Here is a 16071-nt window from a genome sequence, read left to right on the forward strand (position 1 = left end):
AGCCAGATCATTTAAGGCTTTATAAACAGTGGGGTGTTATAATTAAATTATAGTAAACATCTGAATGCAGAGTTCCAAAGAATAGCAAGAAGAGATAAGAAAGCCTTCCTCAGCAATCAATGCAAAGAAACGGAGGAAAACAACAGAATGGGAAAGACTAGGGATCTCTTCAAGAAAATCAGAGATACCAAAGGAACATTTAATGCAAAGATGAGCTTGATAAAGGACAGAAATGGTATGGACCTAAGAGAAGCAGAAGATATTAAGAAGAGATGGCAAGAATACACAGAAGAACTGTACAAAAAAGATCTTCATGACCCAGATAATCACGATGGTGTGATCATTGACGTAGAGCCAGACATCCTGGAATGTGAAGTCAAGTGGGCCTTAGAAAGCATCACTACAAACAAAGCTAGTGGAGGTGATGGAATTCCAGTTGAGCTATACCAAATCCTGAAAGATGATGCTGTGAAAGTGCTGCCCTCAATATGCCAGCAAATTTGGAAAACTCAGCAGTGGCCACAGGACTGCAAAAGGTCAGTTTTCATTCCAAACCCAAAGAAACGCAATGCCAAAGAATGCTCAAACTACCATACAATTGCAGTCATCTCACACCCTAGTAAAGTAACGCTCAAAATTCTCCAAGCCAGGCTTCAGCAATATGTGAACTGTGAACTTCCTGATGTTCAAGCTGGTTTTAGAAAAGGCAGAGGAACCAGAGATCAAATTGCCAACATCCTCTGGATCATCAAAAAAGCAAGAGAGTTCCAGAAAAATGTCTATTTCTGCTTTCTTTTCTATGCCAAAGCCTTTGACTGTGTGGTTCCCAATAAACTGTGGAAAATTCTGAAAGAGATGGGAATACAAGACCACCTGATCTGCCTCTTGAGAAATTTGTATGCAGGTCAGGAAGCAACAGTTAGAACTGGACATGGAACAACAGACTGGTTCCAAATAGGAAAAGGAGTTCGTCAAGGCTATATATTGTCACCCTCTTTATTTAACTTCTATGCAGAATACATCATGAGAAATGCTGGACTGGAAGAAACACAAGCTGGAATCAAGATTGCCGGGAGAAATATCAATAACCTCAGATATGCAGATGACACCACCCTTATGGCAGAAAGTGAAGAGGAACTCAAAAGCCTCTTGATGAAAGTGAAAGTGGAGAGTGAAAAAGTTGGCTTAAAGCTGACCATTCAGAAAACGAAGATCATGGCATCCGGTCCCACCACTTCATGGGAAATAGATGGGGAAACAGTGTCAGACTTTATTTTTCTGGGCTCCAAAATCACTACAGATGGTGACTGCAGCCATGAAATTAAAAGACACTTACTCCTTGGAAGGAAAGTTATGACCAACCTGGATAGCATATTCAAAAGCAAAGACATTACTTTGCCAACAAAGGTCCGTCTAGTCAAGGCTATGGTTTTTCCAGTGGTCATGTATGGATGTGAGAGTTGGACTGTGAAGAAGGCTGAGCACCGAAGAATTGATGCTTTTGAACTGTGGTGTTGGAAAAGACTCTTGAGAGTCCCTTGGATTGTAAGGGGATTCAACCAGTCCATTCTGAAGGAGATCAGCCCTGGGATTTCTTTGGAAGGAATGATGCTAAAGCTGAAACTCCAGTACTTTGGCCACCTCATGCGAAGAGTTGACTCATTGGAAAAGACCCTGATGCTGGGAGGGATTGGGGACAGGAGGAAAAGGGGATGACAGAGGATGAGATGGCTGGATGGCATCACTGACTCGATGGACGTGAATCTCAGTGAACTCCCGGAGTTGGTGATGGACAGGGAGGCCTGGCGTGCTGCGATTCATGGGGTTGCAAAGAGTCGGGCACGAATGAGCGACTGATCTGATGTGATCTGATGGTTTATAGAATTTAGGACTTTAATGGTTTCTATATTTATGATAAAGGAGGAGTTAATAAAATAGTTGCAAATTGTAATCAGTGTTTTAAAGAAAAACAAGGGACTGGGATAGAGAAAATGGAGGAAATGCAGACACATATACCTGCATGTATTCATATTTATATGTATATATGCATAAATGTGTATGTGTGTCTATGTGGTTACGAAAGGCCTTTCCAGGAGGAGATATTTAAGTTGGAAACCCAAGACTGCTAATGGAACTAACTCTGTAAAAAGTAAGGGAATAACTTTCTAGGTAAATGGAATTGAGTGGGAAAAGGCCTACAGGCCTTGAAGAGCAAGTTTGAGGAACTGGAAGTATAAAATCATATGAATTTTATAGGGAGTGAGGCTAGAGATGAATTTGAAGAGATGGGCCAACGATGGATAGGTGTACTGGGTTCAGATGCTGCAAGTTCTGCAGAACCTTGAAGTCAGTCTTAAGGTAGTGGGAAGCCACTGAAGAGTTTTAAGCAAGAAACTGACATGGTCTTTTGCTTCTTTATAGAGTGCTTTGGAACATAGTAGGCAGGGATGAGGGAGACCAGTTAGGCAGTTGTTATAGTTAGTAATCTAGGTAAGACGTAGAATGGTACTAATGGAGAGAGAATTAGAAAAATTTGCAGTATAATTTGGGAGAAGTCTCAACAGTATTTGCTAATATATTGCATGTAAAGGGTGATGGAATAACTATGTGATGGATGACTTCAAGCCTGCTGGTTGGAAATTAAATAGATTGTGGTAGATGTGCTTGATGTAAGTTCCATGAGACTAAGTATATATTGACCTTCTAAGTTCACTAAGTTCACGTATCCTTAGCATCTAACATTTTCTAGCATTCACAACAACCTAGCCCGAAACAGGCACTCAGTAAATGTTCGTTGAATGAGTGAGTATCAATGACTGGCACAGAAAATAAGAAGAAAGGAACAAGGAACAGATTTGGTGGGCAACTCAATAGATCAGTATTGAACTATTAAGCATTAGATATGTGAAACGACAGTAGCTATATACATACTATGAGTCCTGTCCTTTTATTTCAGCATCTGCACTTCCTATTGCCTATCCTCATAGGATATACTGCTTTCATATGGATAGGTCCTTGGATGCTGCTTCTTTATTTTTTGACATTTAAAAATTTCTAGTTGATTTGGTTAAAACATTTTTATTCTTCATAAAATTCTGAATGTCATTAAACAAATGTTATGAATGCTGACTTGATGCATAAAATAGTCTATAGAGGTATACTTTATCATGTCATATACCCTCAGTATATATGGGTATGTCTCTCTAAGGGGCAGTATTAAGGACTTGTTTAGCTTAGACTTGATAATATGTTTCACAACCTTTAGCAAGCATTTTAAAATACGGAAATTGCATTCAAAATTGTAACTCTGAACACTGGAAACATATTTCTGGCCCTGCCTCTGCCCATTTTAACTGAGCAGCCTGTTGCAGCACTACAGTAGTCCCACTGCCAACACGGTGCTTGGGGGCCAGTTCTAGCAAGGACTCTCTTGGGTTTCCAACAATTTGTTGTTTCCCTGTATCTGTTTCAGAGAAAATAATTCTTGTTAGGAACCCGCTGGCTGTTATGAGTTAGAATGGAAAATAGACGTATAGCTTCAAATGTAGACTTTTTCCACTTTCTCTGTGTTTGTATTCAGGAATAAATTTAGTATTTCATGTTTAGGGCCCTTCTGTGTATTGTTTTCTTTGAATGAGGGAAATAGGTTCTATGACTAAAAAAAACAACAACATAAAACACCTTCAAATAAAGGACATGAAATGAACCTATACCTTAATATAAATGTGTGGTCTTTTTATTACTGATTCATAAGATTTTTTATTTTTAAAATTTAGGACCTTCTTAATAATTTCATCAAGACAACTGAGGGTAATATAATGAAGCAGACCATTTGCAGTTATTTAGATTGTGAGCGATCTTGTGAAGCTGACGTTTTAAAGAACACCAATTATAAGGTACTGTAATTATCAATCAACTGAGTGTTTTAAAAATGTAAAATTAAACTTAGGTGAAAATTGTTATATTATCATTCATCAAAATACTCTTTAAAAAGTACTTCATTTACTGTTTGTATACTTTTTGATAGCAGCCTTTCTGACCTGCGTGAGATGGTACCTTACTGTGGTTTTGATTTGCATTTCTCTGATAATGAGTGATGTTGAGCATCTTTTCATGGCTGATTCATGTCAATGTATGGCAAAAACCACTACAATATTGTAAAGTAATTAGCCTCCAATTAAATAAATTAATTTTTTTAAAGTACTTCATTTAATTACAGCAAAATGCAGTTGAGAAGTTGTTTGACTCTCAAAAATCTCAAAAGCTTAGATTCACTGTGATCAGGAATTATTTATATCCCGTGAGTCAATAAAAAAATGAATTAGCACAGAACCCCTGTTTGAGTTTCCTGAGCCATACAGCAAATTCCCGTTGGCTATCTATGTTACGTATGGTAATGTAAGTTTCCATGTTACTCTTTCCATACATCTCACCCTCTCCTCCCCTCTTATGTCCATAAGTCTATTCTCTATGTCTGTTTCTCCATTGCTGCCCTGTAAATAAATTCTTCAGTACCATTTTTCTAGATTCTGTATATATACATTAGAATATGATATTTATCTTTCTCTTTCTGAATTACTTCACTCTGCTGTATGGCTCAGGAAACCCAAATGGGGGCTCTGTATCAATCTAAAGGGGTGGTGTGGTGCGGGAGATGGGAAGGAGGTTCAAAAGGGAGGGGATATATGTATACCTGTGGCTGATTCATATTGAGGTTTGACAGAAAACAACAAAATTCTGTAAAGCAATTATCCTTCAATAATAAATTTAAAAAAATGAATTGGCTTTGCTAGTGCTTTTGTAATATTCACAAGTACAGTAGCTCAGGAGCTGTTTATCACCAATCTAAGGTCTGGTGATTGATGACAAAGAAGTTTTAGGGACTATTGCTATGGAATTGGGGCTGAAGGAAAAGAGAAATATAAAAGTTCTGATGAAGTGGGGCAGATAGCATGTTCAGCTACAAAGGTCACTCACTGAGTTTCTGATATTTTGTTGTATATCAACAAAATATTGTATACAGCATATGAAAAATATTAACTTATTCAAATTATTGCCTATTTTTTGTCTTTAATGATATAAAAATGATTTTTATAGTTCTTTGATTACCAGTGATCTGTTGATAAATTTTCAATGCCAAGCTCATCTAGTTATAGAATAATAAAAAGTAACCTAAGGTGATATTTTCTTTATCTACATGATTTCTTATCAACAGTTTTTACTCTTTTCCAGGGATTTTTTCAGTTAATGTGCAGTAAGAGCTGCTGTGTTTACTTCCATAAAATTTGTTGGAAAAAGTTCAAGAATTTAAAATATCCAGGTGAAAATGATCAGGTATTATATTTGTACTTCCTTTAAAACTTTACTAGAGCATATCCTCTTCTACTCTTTCCTGCTTTTTTATTCTTTCCCCTTCATTCCTTTCTGTTTACATCCTTCCTCTTCCTTTCTCGCTCCATTTTTCTTTCCCTATTCTCTCTGATACTTTTCTCCTCACTAGTTGGTCATCATTACCGTTTATTAAACAGGTCTTTGTAGGAAATTCACATAAAGGACATAAAATCAAAGAATAGAAGTGTTTAATAAAAAGAAAGGACAACTGTGTTGTTTTAAGGGTAGAGAACAGTGATACATTTTATAGTCTTCAAAAATATATTTGTGTCATTGGGAATTCCCTGGCAGTCCAGTGGTTGGGGCTTGGTGCTTTCACTGCCAGGCCTCAGCTTCAATCTCTGCTTAGGGAACTAAGATCCCACAAGCTGCACGGTGTGGCAAAAAAAAAAAAAAAAAAAAACCAACAGAAAACCTTCAAAATATATTTGTATTACTTATATTTGCCTAAAATCATATAACAAAATTGAATTTTTTCCACTGAAATTAAAATAGAAATTGATTGCCTGAGTCTGTTACTTACTCTTTACTCTTTAATGAGGTAATAGCCATAAGTTGGGTCTATAATGTTTAATTCTAAAGTGTTTACATTGTGCAAACCACAGAAAATACTTATAAAGCAATTGTATATGGAGTTGAGTGTTCTGAGTTCAAGTCCAGATTGAGCCACTTACTAGGTTTTTTTTACACTAGGCTGAAACTCATTTTTCTAAGCTATAAAGTGAGGATAGTAATACCTACTTTATAAGGTTGTGAAGATTAACAGATAAACTTGTATTGTACATTGTAAAAATCATTATATAAGGCACAGTTATTCATTTTTTAAGCAGTATGTAAATACTTCTCACTTTCTTTGATTGTTAGGGCAATCGGTAGTGCTCAACTTTAGAAAGACCAGTAAAAGAAAACTAAGTAAGTTAACCAGATGAAATGGCAAGATCAGGATCAGAGGACTCAAATTTTTATTCTTTCTTTTCCACTGAAATCTTCACTTATCTAATAAAAATTCAGTATTTCTTTTTGCACTTATTGAATTTGTATATGTTGCTTGAAGTTGCTTTCACTAGGAGCAGCAAATTCATTTTAGTTTATAATGTAACTATGTAAAGATTTTGAAATATTAATAGAAATGAGAGAGAAAAGTGTGATCATACATTTTAAATAGGAAATCCATTGGTACAAGTAATGGACTATCTTTGAACAGCTAACTCTCAAGTGTTTGTTCACATCTTTTGTTTTACTGTTTAGCAATATTTGCTTCTAACTTTATATAAATATAATCAGTTTTGCACATCAGTGGGTTTTTTCTATTTTTATTGTTCATATTATTTTATCTATTGATAATTTATTGTTGTTTTCTATTGGTAAAATTTATAGAGTTTTAGTGGAAAAAAATGTTTAAAGGAAGGATGTACGGGTGACATGGTAAGGATGCTGCAATGTGAGGTACCTGGAATTGTCAAAATTTTGGTGAGTATCTTTCTCTTGTTTTTCTTGCTTTCCTTCACTGGAATGATGTTTTTGACTTGGAACAGATTTGGGAATTATAATAATAGTAGCCTAGTCATATTCTCTTTGATGGTGACTGAGCTCTCTAACATTTTGTTGTGTTGATTTCTCTAAAGTAGTATTTAAGTGGTACTTAAAAGTAAAAAAAAATTTAAAAAATAAAACACACACACACAGAAACTGACAAAACAGGCCATGACCAGTGATGAAAGTCTATCATGCACAGAGGATGATAATCTAATTCTGTTCCACATATGGTTAAAAAAAATTTCAGAGTTTCTGAACCCTTTATAGTCTTGGTTTTGCTATTTCATTTTAATAAAATATCTTCTTGATTTTTTAGTTTATCAGTAAGTAAACCAAAATTTAAAAAATGTATATATGTATTATGTTTAGGTGTGATCTTCTCTTTTAGATTTGGCATTTAAATCCTATGGCCATATAAAGTAGAACTGGTTTTTAAGATCAGCTCTACTATTTGACTGAGGTTGTTTATAGCTTGTTTCTTCTGTTTTATTTGTTGTATATTCACTATAGTTTCATTCTGTCTTCTTTCAAACATTAAAGCTAAGAAGTAACACTAAAGAATTTTGAAAATTGAACTACTTTAGGGCTTTTTTTTTCCCATCACTTGCAGTTTGAAGTTGTGAGAAAGGATGAATATATAACCATTGAAAATTTAGGAGCAAGGTAAGTTTGAAATTAAATATTCTACTTTTTTTTTTTAGCATGTATGTATTTTTCAGTTGCTTCTTTCTGTGTTTTCTGTTACTTTTTGGTGCTTCATTAAATTGAAAGACAATATCAGTTGTGTGAAAAACTGTATCTAATTGACATTTGTTTACCCTTCCCCATCTCTTTGTAGACACTTAAATTCTAAAGAGGAAAAGAAAATTATATGGATGCTTTTACCTTAAGTATGAAAAGAATCCCTTCATGAAAACCAAACATATTTTTCTTAAAGTTATTTAAATTAGGTTGTTATAAAAAACTTTCTTCTAGCTTTCACAACTCATCGAGGCCTCCAGGCTCATCTGAGAATTAGAATCATTCTGTTTCTTAGATGAGAAAGCTGTATTGTTACTGTATATACTGCTTATATATCATATATAAGCAGAAATTCACTGAGCTATAAATTGTTTCTGTTGAAATTAGGAATTTCAATATAAAACTTACCCTAATCCATTGATTTTCTTTTCTTTTGTTTAAAATGTCTACCATTTTTTAATCTACCAGGATTAGATATTAATACCTGAGGCATCAATTTTCCCTGTGAGCTAATGAAATGCAAATCTTTATCTCTGCTTCAGATCTCACTCTCAAAACTCTAGGTCTATCTACCTGAATGCTAAATATTTCCATTTTTATTTTTCAAAAAGATCTATAGTTCAATATGCCCACAGTTAGATTCACAATATTTCTTCTCAACACTGCTATGTAACTTTTTTTAGGTCCAATTAATTCAGCTTCTTAAATATATTGTACATGCCTCCTTCTGCCCTTGTGCTTCTATTAAGCTAAATAAAGTTATTTTTCATTTGGAATTCTGAAATAGCTTCTATACTTGTCTTTCTGGCTCAGTCTTACCTTTCTTCAGTCTGACTGTTCAACAGTCTATAGAACTGTCTGTTCAGCCATTAAAATAGCTTTTTTAAAAGAAAATTGGAAATACTTCACTTCTCTGCTTGAAAATCTTTTAACAGACTTCTAGTTGTCCCTGGTTAAGTTCAGACTTATTAGCTTGGTTCTTTAAGACACTTTGGACCCTGCTATACTCACTGGTGTCTCTTGTCATTCTTTTCTTACTATATATGCAGCAACTATATTCAACTTGTTTTAGTTATTAAGTGTGCCATCTGTTTTACCTCTAGAATTTGCCCAGGATACTCCACTCCTTTGAATTTGGCTGGTTAAAACTCCTAGAAAGTCCTATTTACTTTGCATTAGGTGTTTCAATGACATAGTCCCTTTTTTTCTCCTATTAAAACATTTACTAAGTTCTGTTGTACTTTTATGGCTCTCTTTTCCATTTGACTATAGCCTCCACGAGGGCAAGAACTTTAACTTGCTTACTGGTATATTCCCAGAATGTAGCATAATGCCTGGCATATAGCTAGTACCCAATAGTTACATGACAGATGTGGAGATTCTGCAATGAGTGTGTTAGTTTTGATAGGCAATTAACTTATTTGGAACTGAACTGCAAGGCTGTTTTTCTTGCCTAGTGGTTCCAGTTTCAATTCAGATCTTTTGTCTTTAGCTGAGCTGCTGTGAATGAGTGTTCCACATGTATGGTTCAGCTGTCAGTCAGAGACATGGCCAAAAAAATTGGGGGATCTCTTCTCTATTTCCTTTCTGGAATTCCCCCACACTCAACAGCCATGGCTCCATGGCTTCAATTTTTTGGTTCCTTTAACCAGGGAGACCTTTGTTTTCCTCTATGTTATACTTGTGCCAAAGAATTGATGCTTTTAAATTGTGGTGTTGGGGAAGACTCTTGAGAGTCCCTTGGACTGCGAGGAGATCCAACCAATCCATCCTAAAGGAAATCAGTCCTGAATATTCATTTGAAAAGACCCTGATGCTGGAAAAGATTGAAGGCGGGAGGAGAAGGGGACAACAGAGGATGAGATGGTTGGATGGCATCACTGACTCAGTGGACATGAGTTTGAGTAAACTCCGGGAGTTGGTGATGGACAGGGAGGCCTGGTGTGCTGCAGTCCATGGGGTCGCAGAGTCAGACATGACTGAGCGACTGAACTGAACTGAACTGAATGTTATACTTAGCCTCAGACTAAAAGCTCTAAAAGTGATAAACTTAATTTCATGTAGTTCTCTTCTCTTCTCTCTCAGCATATATGTATACCCTCTACGTTCAGTTTGTTTGGTTGGTTTGTTTCTTCCACTCTTTGGTGTCTTCAAGGAGTTGCTTTTTGAAATTTGTGTAAGTTTTATAGTTATTTTCTGTGGGAAAACCCTGGAATAATTGAACCTTATTATCAAAAGTGGAAGAACTACCTCATAAGGTTTTATGAATGAATGACAGAAATATTTGGTTGTTTTTTAACTTTAAAATGCTTTATTGTTATTAAAACATGCTTAAAGAAAAACCCCAAAATGCTTTATTGTTATTAAAATATGCTTGAAGAAAAGCCCACAAAATATAAATACAGAGTTTAAAAAAGAATTATGAAGCATACAGTCTTGTGGCTTTACCGAAAGCACCAAATAGTTTTGTTAGTGCTCCAGAAGCACTCAGTTCTCCTCTTCCTAGGTAACTGTTGACCTGACTTTCACAGTAATCATCTCTTCACTTTCTTTATTAATATAAATGCATTTCTAAACACTGAATTTTTTTATAGGTTAGGCTTTTTTAAGCTATAGTTCATATACAGTAAAATTCACTTAAAAAATATACGTTTAAGTGAGTTTCTTTATATACAACCAGGTGACCACTACCATGATCAATAGCTCTTCGTCTTCCCTGGTCTTTATAAAATCTATTACATAGTCATTCCTCTTCAACCTCTAAATTCTGGTCACCAGTGATATGATTTCCATTCTGATTAACACTGCTTTTTGCTGATTATCCTCTAGTAGGAAGACCTGTAGCATCTGGATTTATTTTACTTAGTGTAATGATTTTGAGATTCTTCCTTGTTACTGCCTGTATCAGTAGTTCAGTTTTCTTTGCTGCTGAGTAGTCTTCCTTTGTATAGATGTACCATAACTTATTTATCCATTTAACAATTGGTGACATTTGAATTGTTTCTGGTTTTTGGCTTTATATATAAGGCTGCTATAAATATTCATGGATTACTCTTTGTAGAAAGAGATGCTTTCATTTCTCTTGGGTAAATTCCTAGAAGCAGGATTGCTGAGTCATATGGTATGTGTTTAATGTTACAAGAAACTGCCGGACTGCTTTCAAATTAGCTATACATTTTGTTATTCTCACCAGCATTGTAAGAGAATTATAGTTTCTCTGTATTCTGTTTAGCACTTGGTATTATTAAATTTAAAAATTTCAGCCATGTTAAAAGATATGTAATGGTATCTTATTGTGGTTTTAATTTGCATTTGCCTAAATTTTCAAAACTAGTTTTCTATTTTAGATCCTTTGCTTTTACATGGTAAATCTCAGAAACACCTTATAAATTTCTGTAGACTTCTTGCTGAAGTCTTTTGATTTTGATTGCATTGAATTTGTAGGTCAGTTTGGGGATGATTTATATCTTAGCAATATTGAGAACGCCCATCCATGAAGATGGTGTATAATTAATTTCATTTAATTGAGTCTTCTTTGATGTTGCTCAGAAATATTTTGTAGTCTTCTGTGTACAGGCTTATAAATATTTTGTTAGACTATCCATGTATATTTGACTTTTTATGCTATTGTAAATGATAATTATAAAACTTCAATTTCTAGTTATTTCTATTATATAGAATTGATTTGTGTCTATTGAACTTATATCCTGTGACTTGCTACTTACTAATTCTAATATTATTTGTAGATTCTTTGAGGTTTTCTATAAATGATTATACCATCTGTGCATAATGACAATTTTATTTCTTTTTTGCAATCTGTTTGCTCTTTGTTTATTTTTCTTTACATGTTGCATGAGCCAAGTTCTCTAGTACAGTGTTGAATACACTTGTGAGAGCAGACAGACATCTTTGTCTTTTCCAGATCTTAGGAAGAAGCCTTCAGTGTTTCACCATTTAGTATGCGGTTACCTGTAGAATTTTTACAGATGTTCCTGTTTAGGTTGAAGAGATTCATTTCTCATGCTACCTCTCTGAAAATTTTTATAATGAATGAATAATGAACTAATGCTTTTTAGCATGCATTGAGATAATCATATGGTTTTTGTCTTCTTTATTGTTAATCTGTTGAATTACATCAGTTTATTTTCAAATGTTGAATCATATGTGCCTTACAGGAGCAAATAGTTAATTGTCATGATCTTTATTTTATTTCATGTTGCTGCTTGTCTTTTAATTTCTAGCTTTATTGAGCTATAACTGGTATGTAATATTGTGTAGGTTTAAGTTATACAGTGTGAAGCTTTTATATATGTATAATATTCACATATATATGTTCATATATATATGTATATATGTATATATGAAACAGTTACCACCGTAAGGTTAGTTACTGTATCCATCACCTCATATACATTTTTTGTATGATGGGAATTTTTAAGATGTTTTGTTTTTTTTGGCTGCACCTTGTAGCATGTAGAATGTTAGTTCCTCAACTCAGGATCAAACCTGCACCTCCTGCATTGGAAACATGAAGTCTTAATCAGTGGACTGCCTGGAAAGTCCCTAAGATCTACTGTCTTAACAACTTTCAAGTATACATTGTAGCATTGTTAATTATAGTCACATGATGTATTTTGGATCCCTGGTTTGTACCTTTTGACCCCTTTACCCATTCTGTTGTAGAAATCAGTACTCGAGAAACCAGGCACCATACTTGGAGAGTGGGAGAACTCAGGTCTATTATGCTGGGGGGCCCAGAGGAGTTAACACTCCGAACTCTGAGCCCCAAACAAAGGGGTTACAGAGTTTTTTATACATGGACAGGCATGATTAAATGGGTTTGCAGGTTTGCAGGGGCTAGGGCGATTGCAAAGAGCAAAACAAGGGTGAGTGAGATAAGCTCCAGTTCCTAGTATTGTGAGTCCCTACTTTCTGAGACCTACATGATCTAGACTTTGCAAGGAGCAAGCTGGGTTACAGATGCAGAAGGAGCAGGAAGTTATGTAAAATTTTAATTTTTCCCCTTCATTTACCCCCTCTTGATGCTTCTATCACTTATTGTAGAAAGCATCATCTCATGTTTTGGTAGGACATTCAGAGCTCCCCATCATTTAGGGGGCTATATTGAGCTATAACCGTTTGTAACTTTATGGATTTAATCCAAGAGGTTATGAACTGACAATTACATTGAGAATACAAGGACCACAGAAGAGCACCGCAAAGAACATGAAGAGAGGACCTGTTAAAGGGAGAAGTCATGATGCCCAGCTCCAGATATTGTTCTAATTACCCCAGAAATTAGCTAGTTTCTCTCTTTGTATGATTTATTCCCTTAGTGGTTGGGCCTTGCCCTTGACTATTTCTGATTGGTTTATAGCGTTCTTCAATTAAGAAGAGATAGAGTCATCTCTTTTCAGCTGTCAGTAGGTCTCAGTTCAGTTCAGTTCAGTCTCTCAGTTGTGTCTGACTCTTTGTGACCCCATGAATCGTAGCATGCCAGGCTTCCCTGTCCATCACCAACTCCCAGAGTTTGCCCAAACTCTTGTCCATCGAGTCGGTGATGCCATTCAGCCATCTCAACCTCTGTCATCCCCTTCTCCTCCTGCCCCCAATCCCTCCCAGCATCAGGGTCTTTTCCAGTGAGTCAGCTCTTCGCATCAGGTGGCCAAAGTATTGGAGTTTCAGCTTCAGCATCAGTCCTTCCAATGAACACCCAGGAGTGATTTCCTTTAGAATGGACTGATTGGATCTCCTTGCAGTCCAAGGGACTCTCAAGAGTCTTCTCCAACACCACACTTCAAAAGCATCAATTCTTCGGCTCTCAGCTTTCTTCACAGTCCAACTCTCACATCCATACATGACCACTGGAAAAACCATAGCCTTGACTAGACAGACCTTTGTTGGCAAAGTAAAGTCTCTGCTTTTGAATCCTTCAAAGGAGTAGGCGTCTTTTAATTTCATGGCTGCATGCACCATCTGCAGTGATTTTGGAGCCGCCCAAAATAAAGTCTAACACTGCTTTCACTGTTTCTCCATCTATTTGCCATGAAGTGATGGGACCAGATGCCATGATCTTAGTTTTCTGACTGTTGAGCTTTAAGCCAACTTTTTTACTCTCCTCTTTCACTTTCATCAAGAGGCTTTTTAGTTCCTCTTTACTTTCTGCCATAAGGGTGGTGTCATAGGTCTAGCCCTTTCCTATTCTGTAAAACCACCTCAGCCAGGGAGTCTAGTTGGTCCTGTAATGAAAAGCACAGCAATAATACTGATTAGGGATAGAGGCCAGAGTTGACAATGAAAATCCATTGATATTTTGATAGCAAGATCCTCAAACTTCTGCCGTGCGTTGACCAGCCAGCTGCCAGAGTGTGGCTGGAGCAAGGCTGAAGAGTCCTCAAGCTTCTGCTGTGCATTGACTAGTCAGCTTCCGGAGTGACTAGAGCAGGGCTCAGCGTCCTTCATGGGTGAGGGCTGTTGTCTTTGGAACCAGACCTTGAGGAGGTTTTTTGGGGTCCCAAACTGTTTTCCAGGTGTCCTCATCAAGGAAGCTGCAGATTTCTTGACTCTGGTGTAGTGACTCTAAGGGATGACATCTGTAACTTTAACAGCAGTAAGGGTTGCCAGGATGACCATGTGAGGGCCTGTTCAAACTGGCTGAAGTGGTTCCTTCTTTTAATCTTTAACCCATATCTCATCTCCTGACTGATAGGGATAAACCCAGTTGCCCAAAGGAATGGGTATCCTTTTTAAGGTTTCTTGGGCGATATGGCTGAAGACTTTTCCAGGGCCTGGAGGTGTGAGGACATCTCCAGGTCAGCTAGTTGTTGGTGGTCTCCCTTGAGCTTTTCTATTACTGGGGGCAGTCTCCTGTATAAGATCTCAAAGGGAGAATAGCCTGAGGACCTCAGGGTGCATTTATGGAGGGAGAGGAGAGCCCACAGAGTGATAAGGCAGCTTGTTCTAGCATTGTCTGGGTGTTTGCTGGGTGGATGGATATTCTTGTTGTACTACTACTTGGAGAAACAAACTTAACAAGAAAGTTAAAGATATATAGCCCAAAGATTAATAGATTAGGAAAGCTGTTGTGGGGCTAGCCAGGAGAACCAGGTCCAGACATTGGTTTGTGACATTAGTGCTTCTCTAGGCATGAGAAGATGCAAGAATTTGGACTCATAAAAATCTTTACCTAAAAACATCTGAAGGCCTGTTTCCTGGGTTTTTCCCAGAGCATAGAGTGCCTTATTTTTTTGTCTCCATCCTGAACTCCTTTCAAGGGTGTGTTGAAGGTCAGCATTTTGTAGTGGTCATGATTTAATCTTTGTAGAGGCAGCTGGCAAGGGCCACCTTCCAGTCAGCAAGGTCCCTTCATAGCCACATACTTGGCCATATTTTTTGGGCATTTCATGGTCATTCTGTCCCACTTAGCTGGGAAGGCTCATTCCCAGATCTAACAAAGATTCCATTGAAAGGCCACTCAATGTGTTGTCACTAGACCAGGCCTTGTAAGTAGCAAAAGTCTCTGGACCATATCTGTCTTACTAGCCTCTTGGTCCAGGAAAATATTTTCTCTTGTTGTTTCTATCCATATCTAGAGTTACATTATTACAATTATTGATCTCATATGAAACTGCATATCAGCATTTTATCACAGGCTTAGTCACACATTTGGTAACATAAGAGATAATCTTCTGAAGCAAGCTACATAGAAAATAATATAGTTAGCAGTTATTAGTAAGGTCACAAGCAAGAATTTAAGTCAAGAATTTTCACTGGGTATAGCCTGGTGTACCCCAGCTCATTTGACTCAGTTAAATGATTATAGCCAAGTTTTCATCTCCTGGTTGTATATCATGGAACATCTGATCTTTATGCAAAGACTGGTTATTGAGATAAGCTTTTAGAAACAATCTTAGAGTGTCCTTTTTAATAACTTAATTAAAACTTTTGGCAATATAACATAACAAGGAACTATCTCAGAAGTGTCTTAGAAGCACAAACCTTAATTAACAACACTAGACTTAATATTCAGTGAAACATTTTTCTTCTTTTTTTTTTTTTTGGAGAACTCACTGTGAGGGCATTAACACTGTAGCCAGGTAAGGCTTTAACCCATCAAATAAAAATGAAGTCTGTCAGGGAGCTGGGAAAAGCCAAGAGGTCATCTTGGATTTCCCCTAGCCCTGGCTCTTTGATTTTGAGCTGTTGTTTATCTATTTTTAATTTCCTGATTTAGGAGCAGACTATTGCCATGTTTTAAGGACATCAGGACAGCAAAAATCTTAACTGTGAGGGTTTTTTTGTTGTTGAAGCAGAATGAACTTTGGCTACATGTACCATAATCTTAAATGATGTTTATTTACTTTATCAAAGTAACAAAAATATTTTAAAAACAAATATAACTCA

General features: G+C 36.3%; 1 protein-coding gene across 16 annotated transcripts in view; it reads left to right on the forward strand.

The window, feature by feature from the left end:
• The window catches only part of DZIP3 (DAZ interacting zinc finger protein 3), a 129878-nt gene that overhangs the window by 37053 nt on the left and 76754 nt on the right, over positions 1 to 16071 (forward strand). For all 16 annotated transcript variants that reach the window (XM_070787405.1, XM_070787416.1, XM_070787403.1 and 13 more), the window contains 4 exons: positions 3777 to 3896; positions 5233 to 5334; positions 6769 to 6861; positions 7538 to 7590. In XM_070787405.1, the coding sequence (XP_070643506.1) occupies positions 3777 to 3896; positions 5233 to 5334; positions 6769 to 6861; positions 7538 to 7590 (368 nt within the window). The remainder of the gene's footprint in view (positions 1 to 3776; positions 3897 to 5232; positions 5335 to 6768; positions 6862 to 7537; positions 7591 to 16071) is intronic.

The sequence above is a fragment of the Bos indicus genome, chromosome 1 (genome assembly GCF_029378745.1).
Source record: "Bos indicus isolate NIAB-ARS_2022 breed Sahiwal x Tharparkar chromosome 1, NIAB-ARS_B.indTharparkar_mat_pri_1.0, whole genome shotgun sequence".
Classification (NCBI taxonomy): domain Eukaryota; kingdom Metazoa; phylum Chordata; class Mammalia; order Artiodactyla; family Bovidae; genus Bos; species Bos indicus.